General features: G+C 36.7%; 2 protein-coding genes and 1 long non-coding RNA gene across 3 annotated transcripts; 1 reads left to right on the forward strand and 2 right to left on the reverse strand.

Moving 5' to 3' along the window:
- Window positions 1–3,495: 3,495 nt before the first annotated feature.
- On the reverse strand, window positions 3,496–7,252 carry LOC149895145 (uncharacterized). Its single transcript, XM_090119215.1, has 2 exons — window positions 6,368–7,252; window positions 3,496–5,793 (listed from the first exon to the last, which is right to left on the reverse strand). The coding sequence occupies exons 1-2, from the start codon at window positions 7,231–7,233 to the stop codon at window positions 5,727–5,729; spliced, it is 933 nt and encodes a 310-aa protein (XP_089975341.1). The 5' UTR covers window positions 7,234–7,252; the 3' UTR covers window positions 3,496–5,726.
- Window positions 3,612–4,806, reverse strand: LOC149895146 (uncharacterized). Its single transcript, XM_090119157.1, has 2 exons — window positions 3,811–4,806; window positions 3,612–3,767 (listed from the first exon to the last, which is right to left on the reverse strand). Exons 1-2 carry the CDS (start codon window positions 4,804–4,806, stop codon window positions 3,612–3,614), a joined length of 1,152 nt encoding a protein of 383 aa, XP_089975283.1.
- A 384-nt stretch (window positions 7,253–7,636) lies between the features above and the next one.
- Window positions 7,637–8,982, forward strand: LOC149895147 (uncharacterized). Its single transcript, XR_016458505.1, has 2 exons — window positions 7,637–8,127; window positions 8,762–8,982. It is a non-coding gene; the product is annotated as an uncharacterized LOC149895147 (long non-coding RNA).
- Window positions 8,983–23,274: the final 14,292 nt, after the last annotated feature.

Here is a 23,274-nt window from a genome sequence, read left to right on the forward strand (position 1 = left end):
TTTCATATTAATAATTATGACACTATAGCACTTCTATTTGTTTTAATTGCTCCGAGGTTTTTACTGTTCTGTGCCCGAGACCAGTGTTGCCAGCAAGACTAACATAAAATTTGCTAAATGGCTGTTAAAATTTTGCCAAAATTTTGCTAAAGGATTTATAATTAAGCTAAAATCTATATCCTGATAAGATAAACGCGCACTTCCTTAATATTCCCGGGATTAATCAACTATCTTTATCTACTCTTTCATTCTACGAGTTTCACCGTTACAGTGATAGCACTTTTGAACTGCGGACTGTCAATGAGACAACGGTACTGAAGGCGATTAACGAATTAAAATCCCAGGCGGTTGGTATTGACGGCATCTCCCTTGACATGCTTCTCCTTACAATTTCAAAAACATTGCCCATACTAACACACATCGTTAATACATCGATCCGTACACACATCTTTCCTGATCTATGGCGCCATGCCATAGTATGCCCAATCCCAAAGAAAGAAAACCCGGATGATTTCAAAGATCTACGCCCCATCAGTATACTTCCCTGCATGTCCAAAATCCTAGAAAAAATTGTGCACAACCAGCTCATGGAGTTCTTGGAGTCAAATAACATCCTTCCTGACCGACAGTCTGGTTTCCGAAAACACAGAAGCACTTCAACTGCATTGATGGACGTTGTTGATGACATTTTGGGAGCACAAGATAGAGGAATGGCTACGGTTCTTTTGCTTCTCGATTACACTCGCGCATTTGATACTATAAATACCGATTTATTGCTGTCAAAACTAGCATACTATGGATTAAGTACAAATGCTGTGAAATGGTTTAACAGTTACCTCAGTGGTAGAACTCAAAAGGTTTCGGTCGCAAAGGAAGATGGCAGTAAACGCTTTTCGGACTGCAAAAGTATATCGAGGGGTGTTCCCCAGGGATCAATATTGGGACCTCTATTATTTATCCTGTACAGTGCCGATGTAGTATCACGCATAAAACATTGCAATTACCAGATGTACGCTGACGATATGCAACTGTACATATCTTGCTATCCTAATGAGACACAAAATGCCATAAACCAAATTAATTCTGATTTAAATAGTGTATTTACATGGTCCGTAGGTAATTCTTTATTTTTAAATTTATCGAAAACCAAATTTATGCTTCTAGGAAGCCCTAAGATGGTAAAAGCGATTGAGCAATTTGATCCCAAAATAGTAGTTGATAATAATTTAATCGAGCGTGTACACGAGGCAAGGAATTTAGGCTTATTATTTGACGAGAATTTGAGATTCGAAAAACATATTAATAATACCATTTCTAATTCTTTTTATAGGTTAAAAATTTTGTATAAAATAAGAAAATATATAAATTTAAATTTACGTATCCGTCTATGTGATTCTCTTGTATTGTCGAAATTTAACTTTTCGGATACTGTATATGGCCCTAGACTGCTTAGCCGTACTAGAACAGCAATACAACGCGTCCAGAATGCCTGTGCACGATATTGCTGGAACGTTCCACCTAGAAGCCACATCAGTCCCTATCTTAAAGACGCCAATATTTTAAATATGGATGGACGTAGGAAATTGCATTTTGCTACTTTGGTATTTGGTTTAATGAACAAAAAAATACCATTATATCTATATAAAAAATTAGCCTGGTTAGGTCAACGAAGCGACCTAAAATACAAAACTAGATTTGCCAGCATAAAGCTATCAATACCCATGCACTACACTGCATCATTTAGAGGCGGTTTCACATACAGCGCCACTAAGTGCTGGAACAACCTTCCACCACCCCTGTCTGAAGTAAAAAGTATTACAAACTTCCGATTTAAATATAAAAAACATTTATTAAATACGCTGTACCAGCCTTAGTGCCGTTGGTGTGTCCCGCTGTATGTGTATGGGTATCTCTATTCTCTTCGTATATAATATCATACTTCTTAATGTAGTTATTTATTATTCTTAATTTATTATTTTTTTCTATACATATATTTTTATTACACATATATTTCTTATATTATATAAGTAGTAAGTACAAATATTTTATAAATATAATATATCACACTTATCACTATTTCATCATATATAGTTATATATTATCTATTAATATTATCTATTAAAAAAAGCTGTAACTCCAACCGTCGCAACCGATAGGGGCTCCTGAAAATCAGTGCTGTTAGTGTTCCTATGGGGGCACTACAGCTTATAGCTGAGTAGTCCCTTTTGATGATGGACATTACCACACAGTTCTTTGTTGTTGTTTTTAGTTATATATTTTTTTAAGTTTAGTTATAAGGTTTTTTATATTATTTTATTTTATTTGTTATGTCTGTAAGTTTTATTAGTTGTAGTTTGTAGCTGTTTTAAGTCTGTAAGTTTTATTAGTTTTTAAGTTTTATTGGTTTTTTGCTTTCTTTTTTAAATATGTTTGTTTTTTGTATCTGTGTGGTGTGTTTTGTTGTCAATAAATGTTTTTATTATTATTATTATTATTATTATTATTATTATATTATTATTATTATTACTAAATATTTTGCTAAAAATTTTTAATGTCAAATAAAACGACATTTTACTTAAAATTTTATATATCCAACACATTTATTTACACATAATATGTAAATAATGACATCATAAATAATAACATCTCTTATTCGAGTGTGTTATTATCAAATAAAATATTAATATCTTGGTCTTCATCCGCAGCCGATAATGTTGACGTAGACGTGGAAGCCTCATTGCCAAGACTATATATTTCCTTGGTGCCTATAGAGCGCAGTACATTATCCGGAACTGTGTAAGAGTAGCAGCATTTTCCTGCCCTCTTTAGGTCGAATCTTATGTATAAAATGGCATTTAAAGTTTTTACCGATAAACGGTTGCGAAGCTTAGTTTTGACGACATTCATTTGGCTAAAAACACGTTCTATTTCCGCGTTGGAATGTGGTAGTGATAATAATGATATTGCCAGCTGTGATAAATCTGCAAAAGGGTTATTACCAGCTGCGTCTTTATAATCCATTACTTCATTCCAGAATTCCAAGGTGGAAGTTGTGCATGTCCATGAAATGTCGACTAAATTTACGTATGCAAGGTAGCAAAACTGTAGTTGGTTTCATATGGTTTAACTTTTATTATATTATAATATTTTATATGCTAAAAAATAAGCTATATGCTAGACAACAAATAAAAATGCTAAACAATGTAAAAATATGCTAAATTTAGCATAAATTATGCCAAATTGGCAACACTGCCCGAGACGTTACTCTAGAAATCGAAATCTGACATCAGTAATCGAATGCAGTGAATAAAAATCATCATAATAATAAATGCGTTGTGTTTTTTTATTATACTTGCCCTTTTTTTGCTCCTTAAATTTACGAAAGAAAGTATACTACTTTAAAAGGGATTCGCTTGATGAATTTTAAAATTGACATGTTGTTGACGACGAAAGAAGAAGACTTACTTACTTACAAAAGACTGACTTAAACTTGCGCGTATAAAGTTTATTGATTAAAATTACAGAGTGCGGTTTGGTACAGTTGATTTTTAGTGAGGGAGTGTCCTGCTCAGCGGTTGCGTGGCGAGTCGAAGTAGTAGAGGACAGTGGGGTCAATCCGCGGCCAATCGCACGGCGCCGCGACGTGACGACGCGATGACGCAGTCGCAACGCTCCGTTCCGCACGATTTTGTTGCGGCAACATGCTCCCGGCCTTGGAACGTGCTGGTTCCAACGAACTGTCGACCACGAAGCGAAGAATCAGCTATCTGGTGAAGGAAGCGGACAAATTTTAGTGAACGCCCGACGCACGATGCCGTCTGCAGTACGAATGTCGGCCACTCGTGCTACTCCATCCTTCCCCGGATATGTCGCGTGGATGCGCCCCAAGCTCCACTTCAACGGCGGCAATCGGTCGTCCTTAATGAGAACGAGCGTGTTCTCCTTGAGCTCCCCCTTGTGCTGGTGCCATCTGGTTCGCGTTTGCATCTCGGAGACATACTCTTTGGACCAACGATTCCAAAAGTGCTGGCGTATTTGTTCCACCCTCTGGAACCTCGGGAGACGAAGCTCAGGCACGTCGTATAGCAGCTCAGCCGTTACAGGTGCAGTCAGCGGACGACCAACCAGGAAATGTGCAGGGCTAAGTGGAAGGAAATCATTGGGATCTGTGGAAAGATGGGTCAAAGGACGGGAGTTCAGGACAGCTTCAACCTGGGTCAATACTGTGCTAAACTCCTCGAACGTTAGATGTGCGTTACCTACTACACGTTTGAGATGGTGCTTGCAGCTTTTTACTCCAGCTTCCCACAATCCCCCGAAATGACTAGCGTAAAAAGGTATCATTTTAAAATTAATATTTTGCGAAGTTGCATATGCTTTAATTTCATCAGAACAGGTAGCTAAAAATTTTTTGAACTCATTCATGAGACCGACAAAATTCTTCCCATTGTCAGAAAAGATAGTCACGGGTTTACCTCGCCGCGATATAAAACGTTTCAAAGCTAATAGATATGATTCCGACGATAGATCGCTAACAAGTTCCAAGTGAACCGCGCGTGTAACAAAACATATAAATAAGCATATGTACGATTTTTGCAACTTAGCACCTCTGCCTTTGCGATTCAACGTGAACACTGGGCCAGCGTAGTCGACACCACAACGTATAAACGGATAACCTGGGTCCAGACGCTCCTGCGGTAGATTCCCCATTATAGGCGCGACCGTAGTCGGTTGCAGTCGTGCGCAGCGCATGCACGAATGTACCACCTTCCTACCGAGGTTTCTGCCGCCGACCGGCCACCACATCTCTCTGAGCGTAAACAGTAGAAGCTGTGGCCCGGCGTGGAGTAAACGTTCATGCTCGAACCGAAAAAGCAAAAGTGAAAAATGATGATTAGCTGCGATTAAAATAGGAAATTTTTTATTAAAACTAAAATTTGGCGAATTTTGAATACGCCCACCTACACGAATTAAATTATTATTTGCGTCAAAAAATACATTTAATTTAGAAATTTGATTGTAGCCTGATATATTCGTTATATTTTTATTATTTTTAAGCGCATAGTAAATATCGGGAAACGATTCCTGTTGACTCAACTTTGCTAACGTTAATTCAGCACGATTTAATTCCTCGACTGATAATAAACCTGTCCACTTATTAGTTTTATTTCGCGCGTTATTAATAAAACGTAATACATAAGCAGCTGCGCGTTTAAGTCTATTATATTGTGAAAATCGAGAAAAAATAATTAAATTATCGTTTAAATTATTACTTATGTGACAACAAATATTTGTAGATTTAATTTCCGGCAAATCTGAATTAATTAATTTGGAATGTTTTAATTCGGGCAATTCAAAATGTACATTATGTAAAAATAACGGACCCTCCCACCATAAAGATGAGGAGCTAAGCGCTTCTAGACTTTGCCCGCGTGAGACTAAATCGGCTGGATTATCCTTGCCTGCGACGTGACGCCATGGATGTTCCTTGGTCAGCTCGTGAATCTCTGCCGTCCTATTTTGAACATAAGGTTTTAATAAATTAATAGGCATACCTAACCAACCTAAAACGATAGTTGAATCTGTCCAAAATACAATTTTATCAAAATTTGAACGCAGTGATCCAATAAGCTTATAATATAATCGTGCACCTAACAACGCACCACACAACTCTAATCTAGGTATAGTTGTAGGTTTAGTCGGCGCGATCTTACCCTTCGAACATATCAAGCGCACTGTGACATCAGCTGTTGCATTGATCGTACGAGCGTATGCGCAAGCTCCGTACGCGACCTGTGAAGCATCGGTAAATATATGTAGTTCGGTTCGCACTGGATCAATGCACATAACGTGACGCGGTATTCGTAAACTACTAAGAAAAGATAATCCATTTATAAATTTATCCCATATTTGCGAAATTTCGTTAGGAACCGATTCATCCCACGTCAATTTTAACAACCAACATCTTTGTAATAAATGCTTTGCGATAGTAATAAACGGACTTAATAATCCTAGCGGATCGTATATTTGTGAAGCGCACGATAAAATAATACGTTTTGTCACTACTTCACTCTTTTGTATAATTTGCGTGAAATAATAAATATAATCATCGAGACTATTCCATCCGATACCTAAAGTTTTATTGTTACAAGTTTTATGTAAACATAGATCGTGCGTTTGCCATTCATTAACGCTAGGCGTAATTAAATTTAAATTATGACTAAAAATCCATTTTCGTAATTTAATACAAGCTGACTCTAAAAGACTACTAGTTTCTTTACAAATATTTTCTAATTCGGATATAGAATTCGATGAAACTATGAGATCGTCAACGTAAAAACAATTATTAATAGTATCGGCTACATACGGAATATTCGAGTGTTTGGCTAATTCCTTTAAACATCTACAACTTAGATACGGTGCGGATGCCGTTCCGTACGTCACGGTGTTGAGTCGGTACACCCTCAGCGGCTCTGAGGGATCATCCCGCCACAAGATCAGCTGCAGGTCACGCTGATCTTCAGCAATATTCAATTGCCTGTAAAATTTTTCAATGTCAGCGCATGCAACATACCTATTCTCGCGAAAACGTAATAAAATAGAAATTAAATCACCTTGAATAGCAGGTCCAATCATTTGTATGTCGTTTAATGATACGCCGGAACTAGACTTCATACTCGCATCAAAAACTACGCGTAATTTAGTTGTGGTGGCGTGCTCCCTAAACACACCATGATGCGGTAGGAAATAGTGCGGATTCCCATACGTATTGACGAGACTCATATGACCTAAATTAATATACTCCTGTATAAAATCAGAATACATCTTTTTATAATTAGTATTTTGCTGAAGACGTTTCTCTAATGCGTAAAAACGACGTTCAGCTTGTGCGCGTGTATTACCTAATAACTCAGGTGATTGTTTCAACGGAATTGAAACACAGAAACGACCATCGGAAAGTCGACGTGTTGTGCGAATAAAATGTTCCTCACAAGCAATATTATCTTCGCTCGATAATTGCTGTAATTTATTGCTAGGCGCGGATAATTCTTCTAATTCCCAGAAATTCCTAACTAACTTATCGAGTGAATCATCTTCCGTGGATAATGTCGAATAATTACAATTAATATGTGATAATTTTTTATTACTAGTATACGGAAAAGATTTAATTGCACCTGACACTATCCAACCTAATTTGGTGTTTTGAAGGAAAGGACCACTTTTCAGGCGCATTTTTCCTTCAGTTATTAATTCCCAAAATAAATCAGCACCGATCAGTAAATCAATAGGTTGACTTTCGTAAAAATTGGGATCAGCTAACAATAAATTGTGAGGAATATTAAATTGATTTAAATTAACCGTGGTTGTAGGCAATTTTGATGTAATTTGGGGCAAAATCAAACATTGAAAACGGGCAGTGAAGCTCCCGTCGCGCGATTTAATTTCAATGTTACAAGATTGCGAACATTGCGTAATAGAATTACCTACACCGTGAATATGTTGAGTGGACTGTAATATTCGTATATTTAATTTATTTGCAAACGATTGCGTTATAAAGGATCGCTCGCTTCCGCTATCTAGAACTGCGCGTGCGCAATAATACTCACCCGATTCATTATATACATCAACTATCGCCGTAGACAATATGACAATCTGTTGCGAAGAATTGTCATCCTTTGTATGCATAACGGTTTGTGCGTGATTAATACATTGAAGTTGCATGTGTGCGTTATCTACTGAAACCACTGAAACGGGATGCGTATTAGTAAGCGAGGGGTGCTCGTACGTAGTTAACGTCACTGTATTTTGTTTAATTGGTGATAATTTAATTGCATCACAAAGTAAACTATTGTGCTTTTGTTCACACTTTCTACACGGACCAAAAAGACAAGTATCAACTAAATGACCTGGGCGCATACAATTAATGCATAAGTTTTTATCATTTATGAAATTAACCCTATGTTGCGGAGATAAGTCGAGAAACTTCTGGCATGAATACAGCTGATGCCTTTCGCTACATAGCAAACATGACTTGTAATGGCTGCGCGACTTATTGGATTGCGATTTAGATTGTTTGTTATCCGAAACTATGTTGCAATGAATTTTGGATGATGAATTTTTATTTTGGTAAGTAGAAAATTTATTTGAGTTATTTGAAATACTAGGTTTACTGTGATTTACGGATAGTGTAGTTAATAAATCGGCTTTTTCTTTAATAAATTCTAATAAATCGTTTAGTTTAATAATTTTGTCCTTATGTAATTTATAAAATGTGTTTTTAAATTGTTCCCACTCGCGTTCAGTGGTAGGATCTAACTTTGAAACTACGATATAAATAATCAAAGTGTCCCAGTATTCCGTGGGTTCTCCTAAGATTTTAAGAATACGTAAATTTTTTAAAACTGTATCAATTAAATTGTGTAATTGAATAGCCGATTCTCTTGAGACGTTTTGAAGTGAAAATATTGCTTTAATGTGACTTTGCACTATCAATCGCGTGTTATTAAAACGGTGTAATAAAAGTTCCCATGCAACCAGATAATTTTCGGATGAAAATTCAACGTTTTCTATAACGATTTTGGCATCGCCTTTTAAACTCGCCTTTAAATAATGGAATTTTTGAACCGGTGGTATTGTTTTCGAATTGTGAATTAAGGATGAAAACGTGTCGCGAAATTCTACCCAGTGTTCATGTGAACCGTCAAAGCTAGGTACAGAAATAGTCGGTAATTTTACTGAATCGTTATTAAAATTGTTACAGGTCGTATGGTCGTGCGCTAAGGAACAGTCAATGGATTTATTAGATCTATCCTCGGAATTATCTGGGTTTACCATGCAGTCCAGCATCGCCAGGACAACATAATATTCCCTCTCAAACTCTACGCGTGATTCTATGAGTTTATCCGTTTCTGACTCCGGGACAAGATCTTCGATTTTACTTTGTACTTGGTTGAAATCGTTCATTAAACTTTGTGCACCTGGTATACGTAATTTTAGTTCTGCCCTTTGATGTGTATCAAGATCCACGTTTTCAAAAGACGAAACATATTTCTTAAAATTCGTTAGCCTACATTTGATTAATCCCCTTTTTTTCCTCAAATCCTTAAGCTCCTTTTGCTCAGAAAGAGACATAATGACTGAAGTAAAAAGCTACAAGTACTTACGTGCCACGTGAAGCAGATTCTTCGGTTGCGTAAAAGCACGTGAGGAGGCAAGCAACACCAAAAGCTCTGGAATATACAAAGCACAGTATTACTCAGATGAAGCTTTACAGGGTTGGATAAATTAGCTGGCCGTCTTACCAAACTGCACTGTAATTTTGCGACTTCCTTGCCGATTGCGTCTCCAAAATCCAGGATGTGATCCGGTGTCGAAGGTCCAGAAATGTTGACGACGAAAGAAGAAGACAATTAAACTTGCGCGTATAAAGTTTATTGATTAAAATTACAGAGTGCGGTTTGGTACAGTTGATTTTTAGTGAGGGAGTGTCCTGCTCAGCGGTTGCGTGGCGAGTCGAAGTAGTAGAGGACAGTGGGGTCAATCCGCGGCCAATCGCACGGCGCCGCGACGTGACGACGCGATGACGCAGTCGCAACGCTCCGTTCCGCACGATTTTGTTGCGGCAACACATGTGTATCAAGTTCGAGCGACACATGTTTCTAGTCAGTACCGATTAATTCACTATAATCGATGTTTCACTTTCTAAGCAGGTTACCTCTCTTCGAAGATAAATTTGATAGACGTCAAAATTCAAATCAATGTTGCGTACCTACAAGTTGCGACTTGCGTATTTTGGCTGTTTGGGCGTTTGGCATGGTTTTAACAGTTGACTGTTGAAGATTATGAAAACAAAGAAAATAATAAGGTTGATGGTTCATAATAATTTCATATCGCCGATCTTCTCATTACAGAAAGTGCATATATTGCTATTAATTATGTTCAGTCTTGCAAGGTGTGAAGTGATTTATTGGTTTATTGTGGCCAAATCTTAATCTGTTGATTGTGATGATAAACTCACGACTAGTTACATCCAGCTCATCATACCAAGGTCTTCTCTGTAAATCTTCTTGAATATTTCCATACCATTTTCCTTTAAATTTCTGATCCTACTTCCAGAATTCTAACCACGTACTATTTAACGAGACATTTACATCGGAATACTCTACTCTACTACTACTACTCTTACTACTACTACTACTCTTTCAAATAAACTCACCCGCAATTTTTTACTTTTTGTCAAGGTGTACAAGTTTATAATATTATTCTAAAACGTTAGAAGTGAATTGTAAATCCTTTGAAATAAATGTATCTAAATCTAATTTACTTTTTGGTTCTTATTTGATTAACTTTTCATCTGGGATTGTTAATATATTATATAATATAAAAATTTGTGTGATTTATTGGTAGGTATACTATCTGCACACCTTACTCTTTCAAATAAAGAAATAAGTAATTACTTATGTATTCAAATTCACATTGGCGTCCATATATTCTGTGCCTCCAGTGAATAAGGGAATAACTCAAAAACAGCACTTTTCAGGAGAGACAAAAAACTATATATCAATACTAAATCTTTATTAATTCAAAATTTTAAGCTTGTATGTGTAAGATAATTCGCACGCTGAGAACGAAAGTGACCTAACTCAAAATTTTGCAAAAATGAGTTATACTCATAAAATGACTCAGAATAAGGTATTCTATCATTTAATAAATCAAAAACTATCCTATGTCACCTAGAAACCGAAAAACACGTATGTTGCGTCTCTTTATAATTTGCGTATTTTAAACGTCCCTCCGCTAAAATAGTGACCGTTTTAGTATTATGTCGGCACGGTGATTACATTTCTTAGTTTTAAAGTGATTTAATCCTGATTGCGGCGTTTATTTACCGAAAGGTAAGTAAATATTATGTCAATGTTCTAATCCTAACAAGACCTTTATTCGTATTAGGTCACTTTTGTACTAAAATGCAGTTTTTGAATTGTGACTTAAATCATATTAAGTCATTTTTGTATTATCAACTATTCTAAAGGTAACGACATATTTCTCGTTATGCCTGTACTTTATTAAATGCTTTCTTTGTTTAAGTGTATTATGTATAAATAGGCCGTTTTAATAATATTTTGATAAGTTAATTTTATGGCGTATTAAAGTTTATGTCATTGTTTCAATAATAATTTGTTTAAATATTTATGTTTAGGTCATTATTATGAAGAGATTAAAGATGATTTTATATTACAAATGGTTCAAGAAAATGAAAAAGAAAACGAAAAATTCATACCCAAAAAGTTATCATGAAATACAAGAGTTTCCTCGCTGAGTGATCATCATCATCTGAGGCTCTACAGCTGCTAGTGGGCCTTGGCCTGGTCCAGTATTTTCTTCCAGATCTCTCGGTCCTTTGTCTGAGTTCTCCAGATTTTCACAGCAATCATTAGATGCCATCCAACCATCGGAGCTTCGGCCCATCTGGTTTTCCATAGAGAAGACGCAGAGGTGCCTTCTTGTCGTCCATACGTGCCTCGTATCCGGCCCAGCGTAAACGGCCTAGTTTTATGGTCTATAAGACATTCGGCTCCTCGTACATTTCATAAAGCTCATGGTTATACCGCGTTCTCCAATGTCTATTTTCCAGCACAGCACCGAAAATCCGTCTGAGGATTTTTCGCTAGAACACCAGCAGGCAATCCTCATTTTTTTGCTCAGGACCCAACTTTCGGACCCGTATGTTAGTACTGGTCTTAGTAGGGTCTTTTATAGCAGTACCTTTATGTTTCGGCATAGCAGTTTCGATCAAAAATATCTTAGAAGGCCGAATCAGCCATAATTCGTTTAAATATTTCTGCAGATATTTCGTTCTGGTTTGTTATTAATTATGCCAGGTACACAAAGTCACGTACAGCCACGAACTTGACTTGTAGACCGAGCTTTTGGGCAGTTTGGTCTATAGTAATATATGCGTTAACAGCAGTAGAGGATCACTGCTGGTAGCGTCCTCCCGATCCAGGTCTATATCATCCGCGTATCTCAGTATTTGTATCTATTCGAAAAATAAAGTGCCCGATGTCTCAATTTCTGGAATCTCGGATGCATTTTTCTAAGGCTATGTTAATCAGAAGGCTGGAGAGCGCATCACCCTGCCTAAGGCCTTCCATTGCCCTAAAAGGTTGCAAGATACTGAATGGATCCGAACGACGCTTTTTTATTTTTTTAACGTCATTGCTGTAAGTGACGACACCAATTGTGGTGGAATGCCGATCTCAGTCAACGCTTGGTACAGGAAATTTCGGTGAACATTGTCGTATGCAGCCTTAAAATTCACGAAAATAATATGGTGTGTTATGACATTGAACTCAAGTGTTTTAAAATCTGATCAGTAGTCGAACGGTTAGGGCCCCAAGCGTACTGGTAGTCGCCTAGTTTGTCTTCTGTGTATGGAGATATTCTATTGAAAAGGACATAGGCGAAGATTTTATATGCCGTGTTTAAAAGAGATATACCGTGATAATTCTGGCAATCAAATATGTCACCTTTCTTGTGCTGTACACACCGCTGTAATATATACCCTATGTTACTGCGATGTTCCACTCATCGGGCGTATTAGATTATATTAGAAAAACTTAACTATAATTATTTTTCTTATGTCATTGTTGTGGCAACCCTGTACTTAGTCTGTGGTTCATGTACCTATGCAATGTGTAAGGCAATGTGCTTTTAGAAAGAATAAAGAAAAGTTAACAGGGCGTCGTTTCAGACTACTACACCTGGACTATCAGCTCATAAAATTTCTCCTTAAAGCTAGTTTCAGCATATTTAAGCAATTCCACAGAGATGTAATCAGTTCCTGGTGGCTTATGATTTTTGAGTTTCCTAATGGCCAATCTAACTTCGTCTATTTGTAGGCAGTGAGATATCTGGGATGTTAGTATAATTTTGTATGGCAGAAGGTGTTTCAGCAGTTTCTGTGCTATTTAGCAGTTCTTGGAAGTACTAATTCCATCTTTTAATAATATCGTTCTTACTATTTAGTAGCTCACTATCTTTACTTTTACAAGCTGAGGTTCTAGGTTTGAAATCTTTCCTACCTCTATTAGTTTGGCTGTAAAAGTTTCTCGAGTCCTTCGTTGAGAAACTTTTAGCAATCTCTTCAAGTTAGTTGACATCAACACATTTCTTCTTCTTTCTCTTGTGTAGTTATTTTTTTTCCTTCGTCGCGCTTTATGCTCTCTCTCGTCTGCAAGTGTAAGTCTGCTGTAACGATAGGTATGCTTCATTCTTTTCGTTAGTAACCTTTTGGCATTCGGCCACTTGTTTCTGCATCGTATCTCATTACCTAGATTTTCACTCGCAGCTGTTAGTAGAATTTTACTTAGTACTTCCCAGGATCTTACTTGCGTTTTGTTCGCTATTTATCTATCTGCTCTGAGCCAAAATTTTTAGATAAACTTTCACTTTAAGAGGTGCGAAATAAATCTACACTACATAGTATAAAACAAAGTCGCTTTTTCTGTTCCTATGTCCCTTTGTATGCTTAAATCTTTAAAACTACGGAACGGATTTTGATGCGGTTTTTTTTAATTCATAGAGTGATTAAATAGGAAGGTTTTAGTGTATAATTTATTAGGTTTGAAACAAAGTAGGCGAAGCCGCGGGCGGTAAGCTAGTAGGGGAGACCGGGTACAAAAGTAACACTTTGTACTTGTACCTTGATTTCTGACTGGGTGTAACTGTTATCACTAAATTAATATAACCATGTATAAATTTAGTTTATATTCTTTACACTAGCAACTCAATTTATTATATTATTTAGTGTTTTATATTAATAAATTAAATTAAAAAAAAAATCGTAAGTTGTTACTTTCGACCCCGTAAGCAGGTCGAAAGTAACACGTCGTGGGTCGAAAGTAACAAGACAAAGGGGTTGGTAATTAATACAATATTATGATGGTAAATCAACAAATTATTTGTTTAAAGACTTTGTATTAATAACACATATCAACTTTTGTATTTTAAATATAATACTTACAAATATAATAAAAAATATTCGAAGTTCAAGTAATGAGATTAATTAAGGGAATCATTCTTTTTATAATTAAAAATTCTGCATCCTGCATCCATCCACTAGCATTCCCAGCTCCAGAACAACCAACAAGACCCTCGGCAATACGAAAAAAGCGGAATGTGTTCTCCTAGAGCATTAATGGCAACAGCAACAGTTAGTAATTTTCCAGGCTCTGCTAAGGTTATGGCACCTACTTGTTTAACCCCTTTTTAATCTACAATTTTGCTAGGTTTTTGGACAGTGGTCACCCCTGTCTCGTCCATATTCCAAATATCTTTTGACTCAAATTGGTACCTTTCCCAATACCTCAGCAAGGTTATCAAAAAAATTATTCACATTATGCTAGTCGATGGAGATAACTGAAAAAAAACTGCAGAGCACTCGATTAAATAGTCGCGTAGATTACTTTACTTGTATTAGTAAATCTCGATCGACGCAAGGTAGCTGCACTAGTATTACCGGCTTTTATTTTTTTTATAAATCTATATAATGTTACATGGCAAATATTATTATATTTTTGCAAGGCCTCTAATTGTTGCACCATCTTTCAAAATGGTGCAACAATTAGAGGCCGTGTCGGTAATTCCTCGATCAGTAGTTCTAATGCGTTGTCGCGGCATTCTGTTGAAGTAAAGATGTACATAAAAATATACATAATCATAATGGGACAAAAATATCATGTTACTTTTGTACCCATAGGGCTATGTTACTTTTGTACCCGTCTATATTTTTGCCAAGACGTGCAACAAAACTTTAAAACGGAACGTGCTACATAAATATGATTATGAGCAATGTACAATTACTCTAATCAAGAATTGATATGCAAACATTCAGATTTCTATCATCCTTTTAAGACTACGTAAACGTTTAATAAAAAAATGTCGAAAATCTTACTTTTGATTCGTGAAAACACGTAGCGTCCTGTCACACAGCCTAACAGCGCGTTGCGCACGCGGCGAATGAATACAATTAAGGGGGACGTTCTCGGCTATCGCCTGACAGAGGCTAAGCGGTGTTCGCCCATTGGATAAATCTAGAGAGCATTTGTTACTTTCGACCCACCGTTACTTTTGTACCCGGTCTCCCCTAATATTATAAAGAGGAAAGGTTTGTATGTATGTATGGTTTTCACGCATAAACTACTGAACCGATTTTGATGAAATTTGGCACAGATAATCTTTAGACATTGAGAAAGAACATAGACTACCTTTTATTGTGAAATATGTACCACGGGCGGAGCCGGGGCGGACCGCTAGTTCCTAACTAAAACTGCACTTTTGTATTACTTTTTTTAATTAATTATACTGAAGTATAATTTTTTGTTGATTAATAATACCAATATTAGAGTTGATTGCCCATAGGTATTAAGTAAATAGTAAAAATGAGTCTTGAAACAAACAATAAATATAATTTCTTAGTTAACATTTGGTTTCATTAGACTACTTCCCATTAATATTTTAATACTAAGTTGACATAATTCAGGTTACGTCCAAATGCATGCATAGAACAAAAATACTAAAGTGACTCATTCCCAAACTAGTCAAAGATGAGTTACAAGTTTTCAGTACTAAAGTGACGCAATATCTAATGGTAATTTTTAAAAAAAGATAAAAAATATTTAAATTTAATTTAATTTATTTTTTATGGATTGTATGGGTGGATAATATCCTCTAAAATGATATCAGACTTTAATATCTTATATAACTTTGCATTCGAACAAATTATGACATGATTTGTAAATAGTTCTGTAAATTACGAACACTTTTTTGATGATTCCCAAAAAACACGAATTTCGTATTAGGTCACTTTCGTTCTCAGCGTGCGAATTATGATGTTAGACTATATTTTTACATATGAACACATGTTGTAACAACCCCAGAAATATACTTTTTTCGTGTTTTTTTGTAGTTGTGGCCTTATGAACGAGTACTTCATGGAATAACTCAATGTATTCACATAATTTTTTTTTTACTCTTTGCAATATAACGACTTATGCCCTTATGCACTATGTTCATAATCGCACAACACGACTTATATTATTGCCAGTTTTGGTTTTATAGAAATGATGTGACTTATTATGCTTGAAATTTGTGTACTTTATGACTCAATTGAGGCTTTTTAGTGGAAAAACTATGCACGTAGCTTGAAAAACGAATGAAATCAACGGGTTTTTTTTATCGTTATTAGATAATAAAAACAAAACATCATTTAGGTATTTATGCATTTAACCCTAGAAGTCCAATCTACGTAAATTTGACGTATGAACTCTTCTATATTTACCATCGAATCGCTGCAAAATCCAGAACCAACTTATTAGCCGTCGAGACCTAGCAGTACATAGTTGGCTCATCCATGTAAATTCCGCCATTTGGTTGTAAAGAGGATGTTGTGCGTCATTTTGACGTATAATTGGGCTTTTCGTAACTTTTAAAATTGTTTCAAATTTTTATTTTGTGATTTATTTGAATGATTTTTTTCCAAGTCACGTTTCACATGATATCTATAGTATTATACTATAGATTGAGTATAAAATGGGATCCAGACAACTTTTATACTAGGACGAAAAACCTTCAATTTTAGTAAATGACGATTATTGTCCTCCGCTGGATTTGGACTTCAAGCAAAGGGATTGGGTGGCTGAAGATGTTGTCCGGAGTAAAACCGAATATGTTATGGGGTTTTGTTACCCATGTATAATGAAAGTCGTAGATTGTAAAATAAACCTTTAATCGATCTTTCAATAATACAGTACTATGTTGTTAATGCTATACAATGTTTCACCAGTCACCACAATGAGTCTAGTCTGTACAGGTTAGCAGGAGACAATCATTGAGTATTGGTATTAAATACGTATCAACTGCGTATTGCGTTTTGCGTATTAACTACTAGCTGTGCCCGCGACTTCGTCCGCGTGGAATAGTGACTGCATAGTAGTTACTACTTAACACACAATTATTGAGTAAACACGTCTTGAAACACGTACTATCATATACAACTAAATTATAAGTACTTACACTTTATTATAAAGTTAAGAAATAAAATAAATAATAACACAAAAGAACTGTTATAAACTGAGCTATAAAACTTAGGTACAGAAGAGTTCAAAATTTCCAGGATGTGGTTATTCTCCCGCTCCCATATTCCTTCTACTTTTGTACACCCCTAGTAAATGGCAGAACCGATTTTGATCTAAACCATGTCTAATCATACCTATATATTATGTACATGTCATATCCTTTCGTTTGGTACTCCATTTGGATTATTTATCCCCACTATCACCCCTAAGGTGCCCTATATGTAATAAACAGATTAACCAATTTTGATAAAACCTGACTAATTGTAATTCACACGTCATTTGATATGCCGCTTGATTATATTATTTGACCACATTCGATTATTCATTCCCACTTTTACCGCTATAAATCAATAAATGGATGAACCGATTTTGATTAAATATGCCTCATCATACTTCTCACGTCAGGTCATGCCCTTTCATTTGATATGCCACTTGGATATATTATTTGACAACTTTGATTCCCACTTTTATACCTATATCCAATAAATGGATGAACCAATTTTGATAAAATATGTCTTATTGTACTTTACACGTCATGTCTTTCATTAGATAAGTCACTTGAGTATATTTGATAAAATTTATTTATTTATTCCCACTTTTACCCCTATATCAAATAAATGGATGAACCGATTTTGATAACATTGGACTACTTAATTGTTTCTGACAGGTTGTCTTTTTTCAGTTGATATATCACTTGGGTATAACAGACAGCATTCGTTTTTCTCATTCCCACTTTTGCCCTACATATATTTATTGGATGAACCGATTTTGATTAAATATGCCTCATTATACTTCTCACGTCAGGTCATGCCCTTTCATTTGATATGCCACTTGGGTATATTCGACAACTTTTATTCCCACTTTTATACCTATATCCAATAAATGGATGAACCAATTTTGATAAAATATTATGTCTTATTGTACTTTACACGTCATGTCTTTCATTAAATACGTCACTTGAGTATATTTGATAAAATTTATTTATTTATTCCCACTTTAACCCCTATATCAAATAAATTGATGAACCAATTTTGATATAATTTGACTTGTTGTTTCTGACAGGTCGTCTTTTTTCATTTGATATATCACTTGGGTATAACAGACAACATTCGTTTTTTTCATTCCCACTTTTACCCCTCTATAATATAATAAATGGATGAAACGATTTTGATTAAATACCTATGCCTCATTATACTTCTCACGTCAGGTCATGCCCTTTCATTTGATATGCCACTTAGGTATATTTGACAACTTTTATTGCCACTTTTATCCAATAAATGGATGAACCAATTTTGATAAAATATGTCTTATTGTACTTTACACGTCATATCTTTCATTAGATACGTCACTTGAGTATATTTGATAAGATTCATTTATTTATTCCCACTTTTACCCCTATATCAAATAAATGGATGAACCGATTTTGATAAAATTTGACTAATTGTTTCTGACATGTCGTCTATTTTCATTTGATATATCACTTGGGTATAACCTACATTAACAACCTACATTAACAACTAACATTCGTTTTTTTCATTCCCACTTACCCCTATAATATAATATAATAAACAACTAATGTAACAAAAAAACGCATCTAATTCGTATTACCCGTTAGCGAGCTACGGTGGCACAGACAGACACGCAATACACACATAGCGGTCATAACACCCCTCTTTTTGCGTCGGGGGTTAAAACCTACGACATAATTTCAAAGACCTTTTATATAGAAAATTTACCTAGAAGTAACCATAATGCTATTTGTACAGGTTTTAGACTTATGAGCAAAAATCTAAATAAAGGTCCTTTGACCCCCCTACTACCCCCTCAGCATAACCACCCCCCCCCCACGCTTGGGGACTTTCGATATGATCATCTGGACATGTCAAGGAATAACTTTAGCGTAATATAATTTACGTAATAAAGTAATTCATGTATAGAATGCCTTAGCAAATGTTCGCTGTGATTACTTAAATGGTCATAACTTTTTTATTTATGAACCGATTGACATGAAATAAACACTAAATGTTAAATGAGGCTTACCACAATATATTAGTGAAAACCGCATCTAAATCGGATAAGCCGTTTCTGAGATTAGCGTGTTCAAACATACAGACAAACAGACAAACAGACAAAAATTTTTTTAACAAAAGTTTTGGGTTTGGGATCGATTTAGTAATAACCCCTGCTAATTTTTTTTTACATATTTTCATTGAACAGACACCACTTTTCTAGAATTTTATTATATGTATTGATGATGATTGTCCTAGTGAATCATTTTCACTATCGTCGAATCAATTTAAAATTCGATCAAGTGCGTTCCGTTTCGGAACGCCACAGATAATAAAATATAGATAATAAAAGTGGCAACGCCACAATGTCATGGTGGTATACATTGAGGCCGCGAATGCCATATGTGATTTCACTAAGCCCATCATCACACACGCATTCCACCGAATGCCAACTCTGGCTTTTCACTAAGCCCAACAACACACACGCATTCCTCCGAATGCAAACTCTGGCTTTTCACTAAGCCCCACAACAAACCTCATGTTTGTTCCACACGCATTCCTCCGAATGCCGAGTCCCACGGACTCCCATATTCCAATGGTCTCTCCAAGACCCAACCTCCGCCAGCGTCACCCGCGCACCGCGCATCCACGGTTTACTATAAGCAGCTATCTGTACTCCTAATAGCAGACGCCGGCTTCAACGGACTACGGTAATACCGCGCATCCACGGTTTACTATAAGCAGCCATAACCCCTTATAGCAGACACCGACTTCAACGGACTACGGCTACGAAATGACTACTGGCACACTCTGACCAATCGAACTAAGATTCACCGCTATCACTCAACTCAAATTCAAGTTTCAAACATTAATCAACTTCAAGTGGTACTCAGGCATCCTCAGTATATTAACAAAGTGAAGTTACCCGAACATTGTATTGTGGCGGCCAGCTGAGCGAGCGCATAACGGGACTACGTGCCCTTCACCCCGCGCCCCGCTCCGGCCGCACACGAGAGTTGTCCGCTACGCTTCGCGACTCGCGAGCCTTCACTCCGTGGCGACCAGCTTTAGACGACGGATGTGCGCTCAGTTTTTCTATCCTATTGAATTATTGTAACGTGCGAATAAACGCATCTTCGTGGATGTTGTGAGATTTTATTTAAACGCTCCTCAAGCATCCCACATTGGTGACCCCGACTTCAAAAAACGTTTTATAATGGAAAAAGAAGACCGATCGGATTTGGAATTGAATAAAGTCGGCGTGCGGCTGCCGCCATTTTGGGCGGATGACCCTGCTTTGTGGTTCGCGCAGGTTGAAGGACAATTCTTTTTAGCTGGAATAACGTCTGATACGACGAAGTTTTACCACATTTCGTCGCAATTAGAACAAAGGTTTGCCCAGGAAGTCAAGGATATAATAAAAAATCCTCCAGCTGAGAATAAATATAATAAACTTAAAACAGAATTAATAAAACGGCTAACGGCGTCACAGGAAAGACGAATACAACAACTTTTGGCTCAAGAGGAATTAGGGGACAGAAAACCGTCACAGTTTCTTCGTCATCTACAGAATTTGGCGGGGCCAGCTGTTCCGGACGAATTTCTCAGGACTTTATGGACAGGTCGGTTACCATTAAATATTCAAACAATAATAGCTTCACAAAAAAGTCTCAGTTTAGAAGCGATTGCCGATTTAGCAGATTCTGTTCATGATATTGTACACCCTACCCAACAAGTTTGCACTTTAAATAATAATTTGAATAATAATGAAATTTCAGAATTAAGTAAGCAATTAGAAAATTTAACGAAAGAAGTAGCTTCACTAAAAGGTAATTTCCACAGATCAAGGTCACGTACCCCATCTCGAATAAGAACTAACCGTAACAGGTCAAGATCTAAATCTAGAAATTTTGATTTTTGTTGGTATCATCATAGATTTGGCAAGCGAGCGCATAAATGTATTAAACTATGCAAATTTAATTTGTCGTCGGAAAACAACATGTGCAGCCGGAACTAGCGGCAACCGACTGCAATGTTTCGCCAGGCCGCCTTTTTGTTATTGATAAAATAAGTAAAATAAAATTTCTTGTCGATACAGGTTCTGATTTGTGTGTTTATCCACGCAGAGCGCTCAGGCAATATCGAGAGAAGACTGACTATCAGCTGTTCGCGGCCAACGGCACTGTGATACCTACATATGGCTGGGTGCAGATAAATATTAATTTAGGTTTGCGGCGTGATTTTAAATGGCGATTTGTAGTTGCAGATATTAATAAGCCGATAATTGGAGTTGATTTTCTTTCTTTTTATAATCTGTTGGTAGATTGCCGCCAGCAGCGACTTATTGATGGATTGACGTCACTCCAGGTCACAGCGTCAATTGAGATTCCAACTGACAGCGACTATGGTTCAATTAAGGTAATTTCTGGAGATTCTATTTACCATCAGCTTTTGCGCAAATATCCAGACATAACCCGCCCGGCTGGTACACATAAGGAGGTGAAACATAATACCGTTCATTATATTCGAACTACTCCAGGTCCACCCGTTTCCTCACGACCACGCAGGCTGCCACCGGATCGCCTTCAGATAGCACAAAAAGAATTTGAGGACATGCTGCAATCAGGCGTGGCACGCAGGTCAGACAGTTCTTGGTCATCTCCATTACATTTAGCTCCTAAGAAAGACAACGGCTGGAGACCCTGCGGCGACTATAGAGCTTTAAATGCAAGAACTTTGCCAGACCGCTACCCCATCAGACATATTCAGGACTTTACACATTTAATTGCTGGAAGCACTATATTTTCTAAAATCGACATGGTAAGAGCATTTAACCAAATACCAGTTTTCAAGAGCGATATACCAAAGACCGCCATTACTACACCATTCGGATTATTCGAGTTTTGTTATATGACGTTTGGCCTTCGCAACGCAGCTCAGACCTTTCAACGTTTTGTTGATGAAATGCTCAAAGGACTATCCTTTTGTTATGGGTATGTCGATGATATTTTGGTCTTTTCCGCAGATTACGATGAGCACCTGGAACACCTGGATCAATTATTTAAGAGACTTTCAGACTACGGCATGCTTATTAATTCAAGTAAATGTGAGTTTGGTTTACCTAGTATAACCTTCTTAGGTCACAAAGTTACATCAGCTGGAATTAGTCCTGTTGAAGAAAAGGTTCAAGCTGTGGTAGATTATCCAGTTCCGAAGAGTGTAAGAGAACTCCGCCGATTTCTAGGAATGTATAATTTTTATAGGCGTTTCATTCCAGATGCATCTTCTATTCAAGGTCCTCTCAGCCTGGCACTCTCAGGATCTAAAAAGAAAAATAACCAACCTATCGAGATGTCTGATGTCATGCTGGACTCCTTCAATGCCTGTAAGTCGTCTCTTGCGAGAGCAACCTTATTAGCTCATCCTAGGTCCGACTGTGATTTTGCAATTCACACAGATGCCTCTGACATCGCAGTCGGTGCTGTGCTCCAACAACGGGTAAATGATGACTGGCAACCGCTAGCGTTTTTCTCACGCAAACTTAAGCCGTCTCAGGTAAAATATAGTCCGTATGATCGAGAACTGTTAGCCATTTATGAAGCTATACGATATTTTCGACATATGCTGGAGGCCAGAAACTTTACTGTGTACACAGATCATAAGCCGCTGACTTTCATGTTCAAAACTAATCGAGATAAATGTTCACCTCGACAATTTAGATATTTAGATTTTATTTCTCAATTTACTACAGATATCAGGTACGTGACCGGGTCTGAGAATATGGTAGCCGACGCTATGTCCAGAATAGAGGAAATCGCAGACTCTATAAATTTTGAGGAGCTTGCACGCGCTCAAAGTACAGATATTGAGCTGCAAGAACTTTTAAATACCAATTCATCTCTTAAACTAGCAAAAGTAAAATTACCAAATTCATCTCATTTCATCTACTGTGACGTGTCTATGCAAAATCCAAGACCGTTTGTTACTAAGGCCTTTCGCGAACAAGTTTTTAATAATCTACATGGCTTAAGCCATCCTGGTGCTAAGGCGAGCATTAAGTTGATTACGCAACGATTTGTTTGGCCTGGAATTAAAAAAGATTGTCGACGCTTGGCGCGAGCTTGCAC

This window comes from Colias eurytheme, chromosome 32 (genome assembly GCF_061535395.1).
Source record: "Colias eurytheme isolate Ceu_HAF_F1 chromosome 32, ilColEury1 Martin Lab GWU primary, whole genome shotgun sequence".
Taxonomy (NCBI): Eukaryota; Metazoa; Arthropoda; class Insecta; order Lepidoptera; family Pieridae; genus Colias; species Colias eurytheme.

What these genes read in the sequence shown, in the direction of transcription:
- LOC149895146 (XM_090119157.1), bottom strand. Translation starts at nt 4,806, where the DNA reads ATGTGGTGGCCGGTCGGCGGCAGAAACCTCGGTAGGAAGGTGGTACAT. An exon ending in TTCGTACTGCAGACGGCATC is followed by an intron (nt 3,768 to 3,810) that starts GTGCGTCGGGCG and finishes TTCCTTCACCAG; the next exon opens with ATAGCTGATTCTTCGCTTCG.
- LOC149895145 (XM_090119215.1), bottom strand. Translation starts at nt 7,233, where the DNA reads ATGCGCCTGAAAAGTGGTCCTTTCCTTCAAAACACCAAATTAGGTTGG. An exon ending in GCCAAACACTCGAATATTCC is followed by an intron (nt 5,794 to 6,367) that starts GTATGTAGCCGA and finishes GATGCTTCACAG; the next exon opens with GTCGCGTACGGAGCTTGCGC.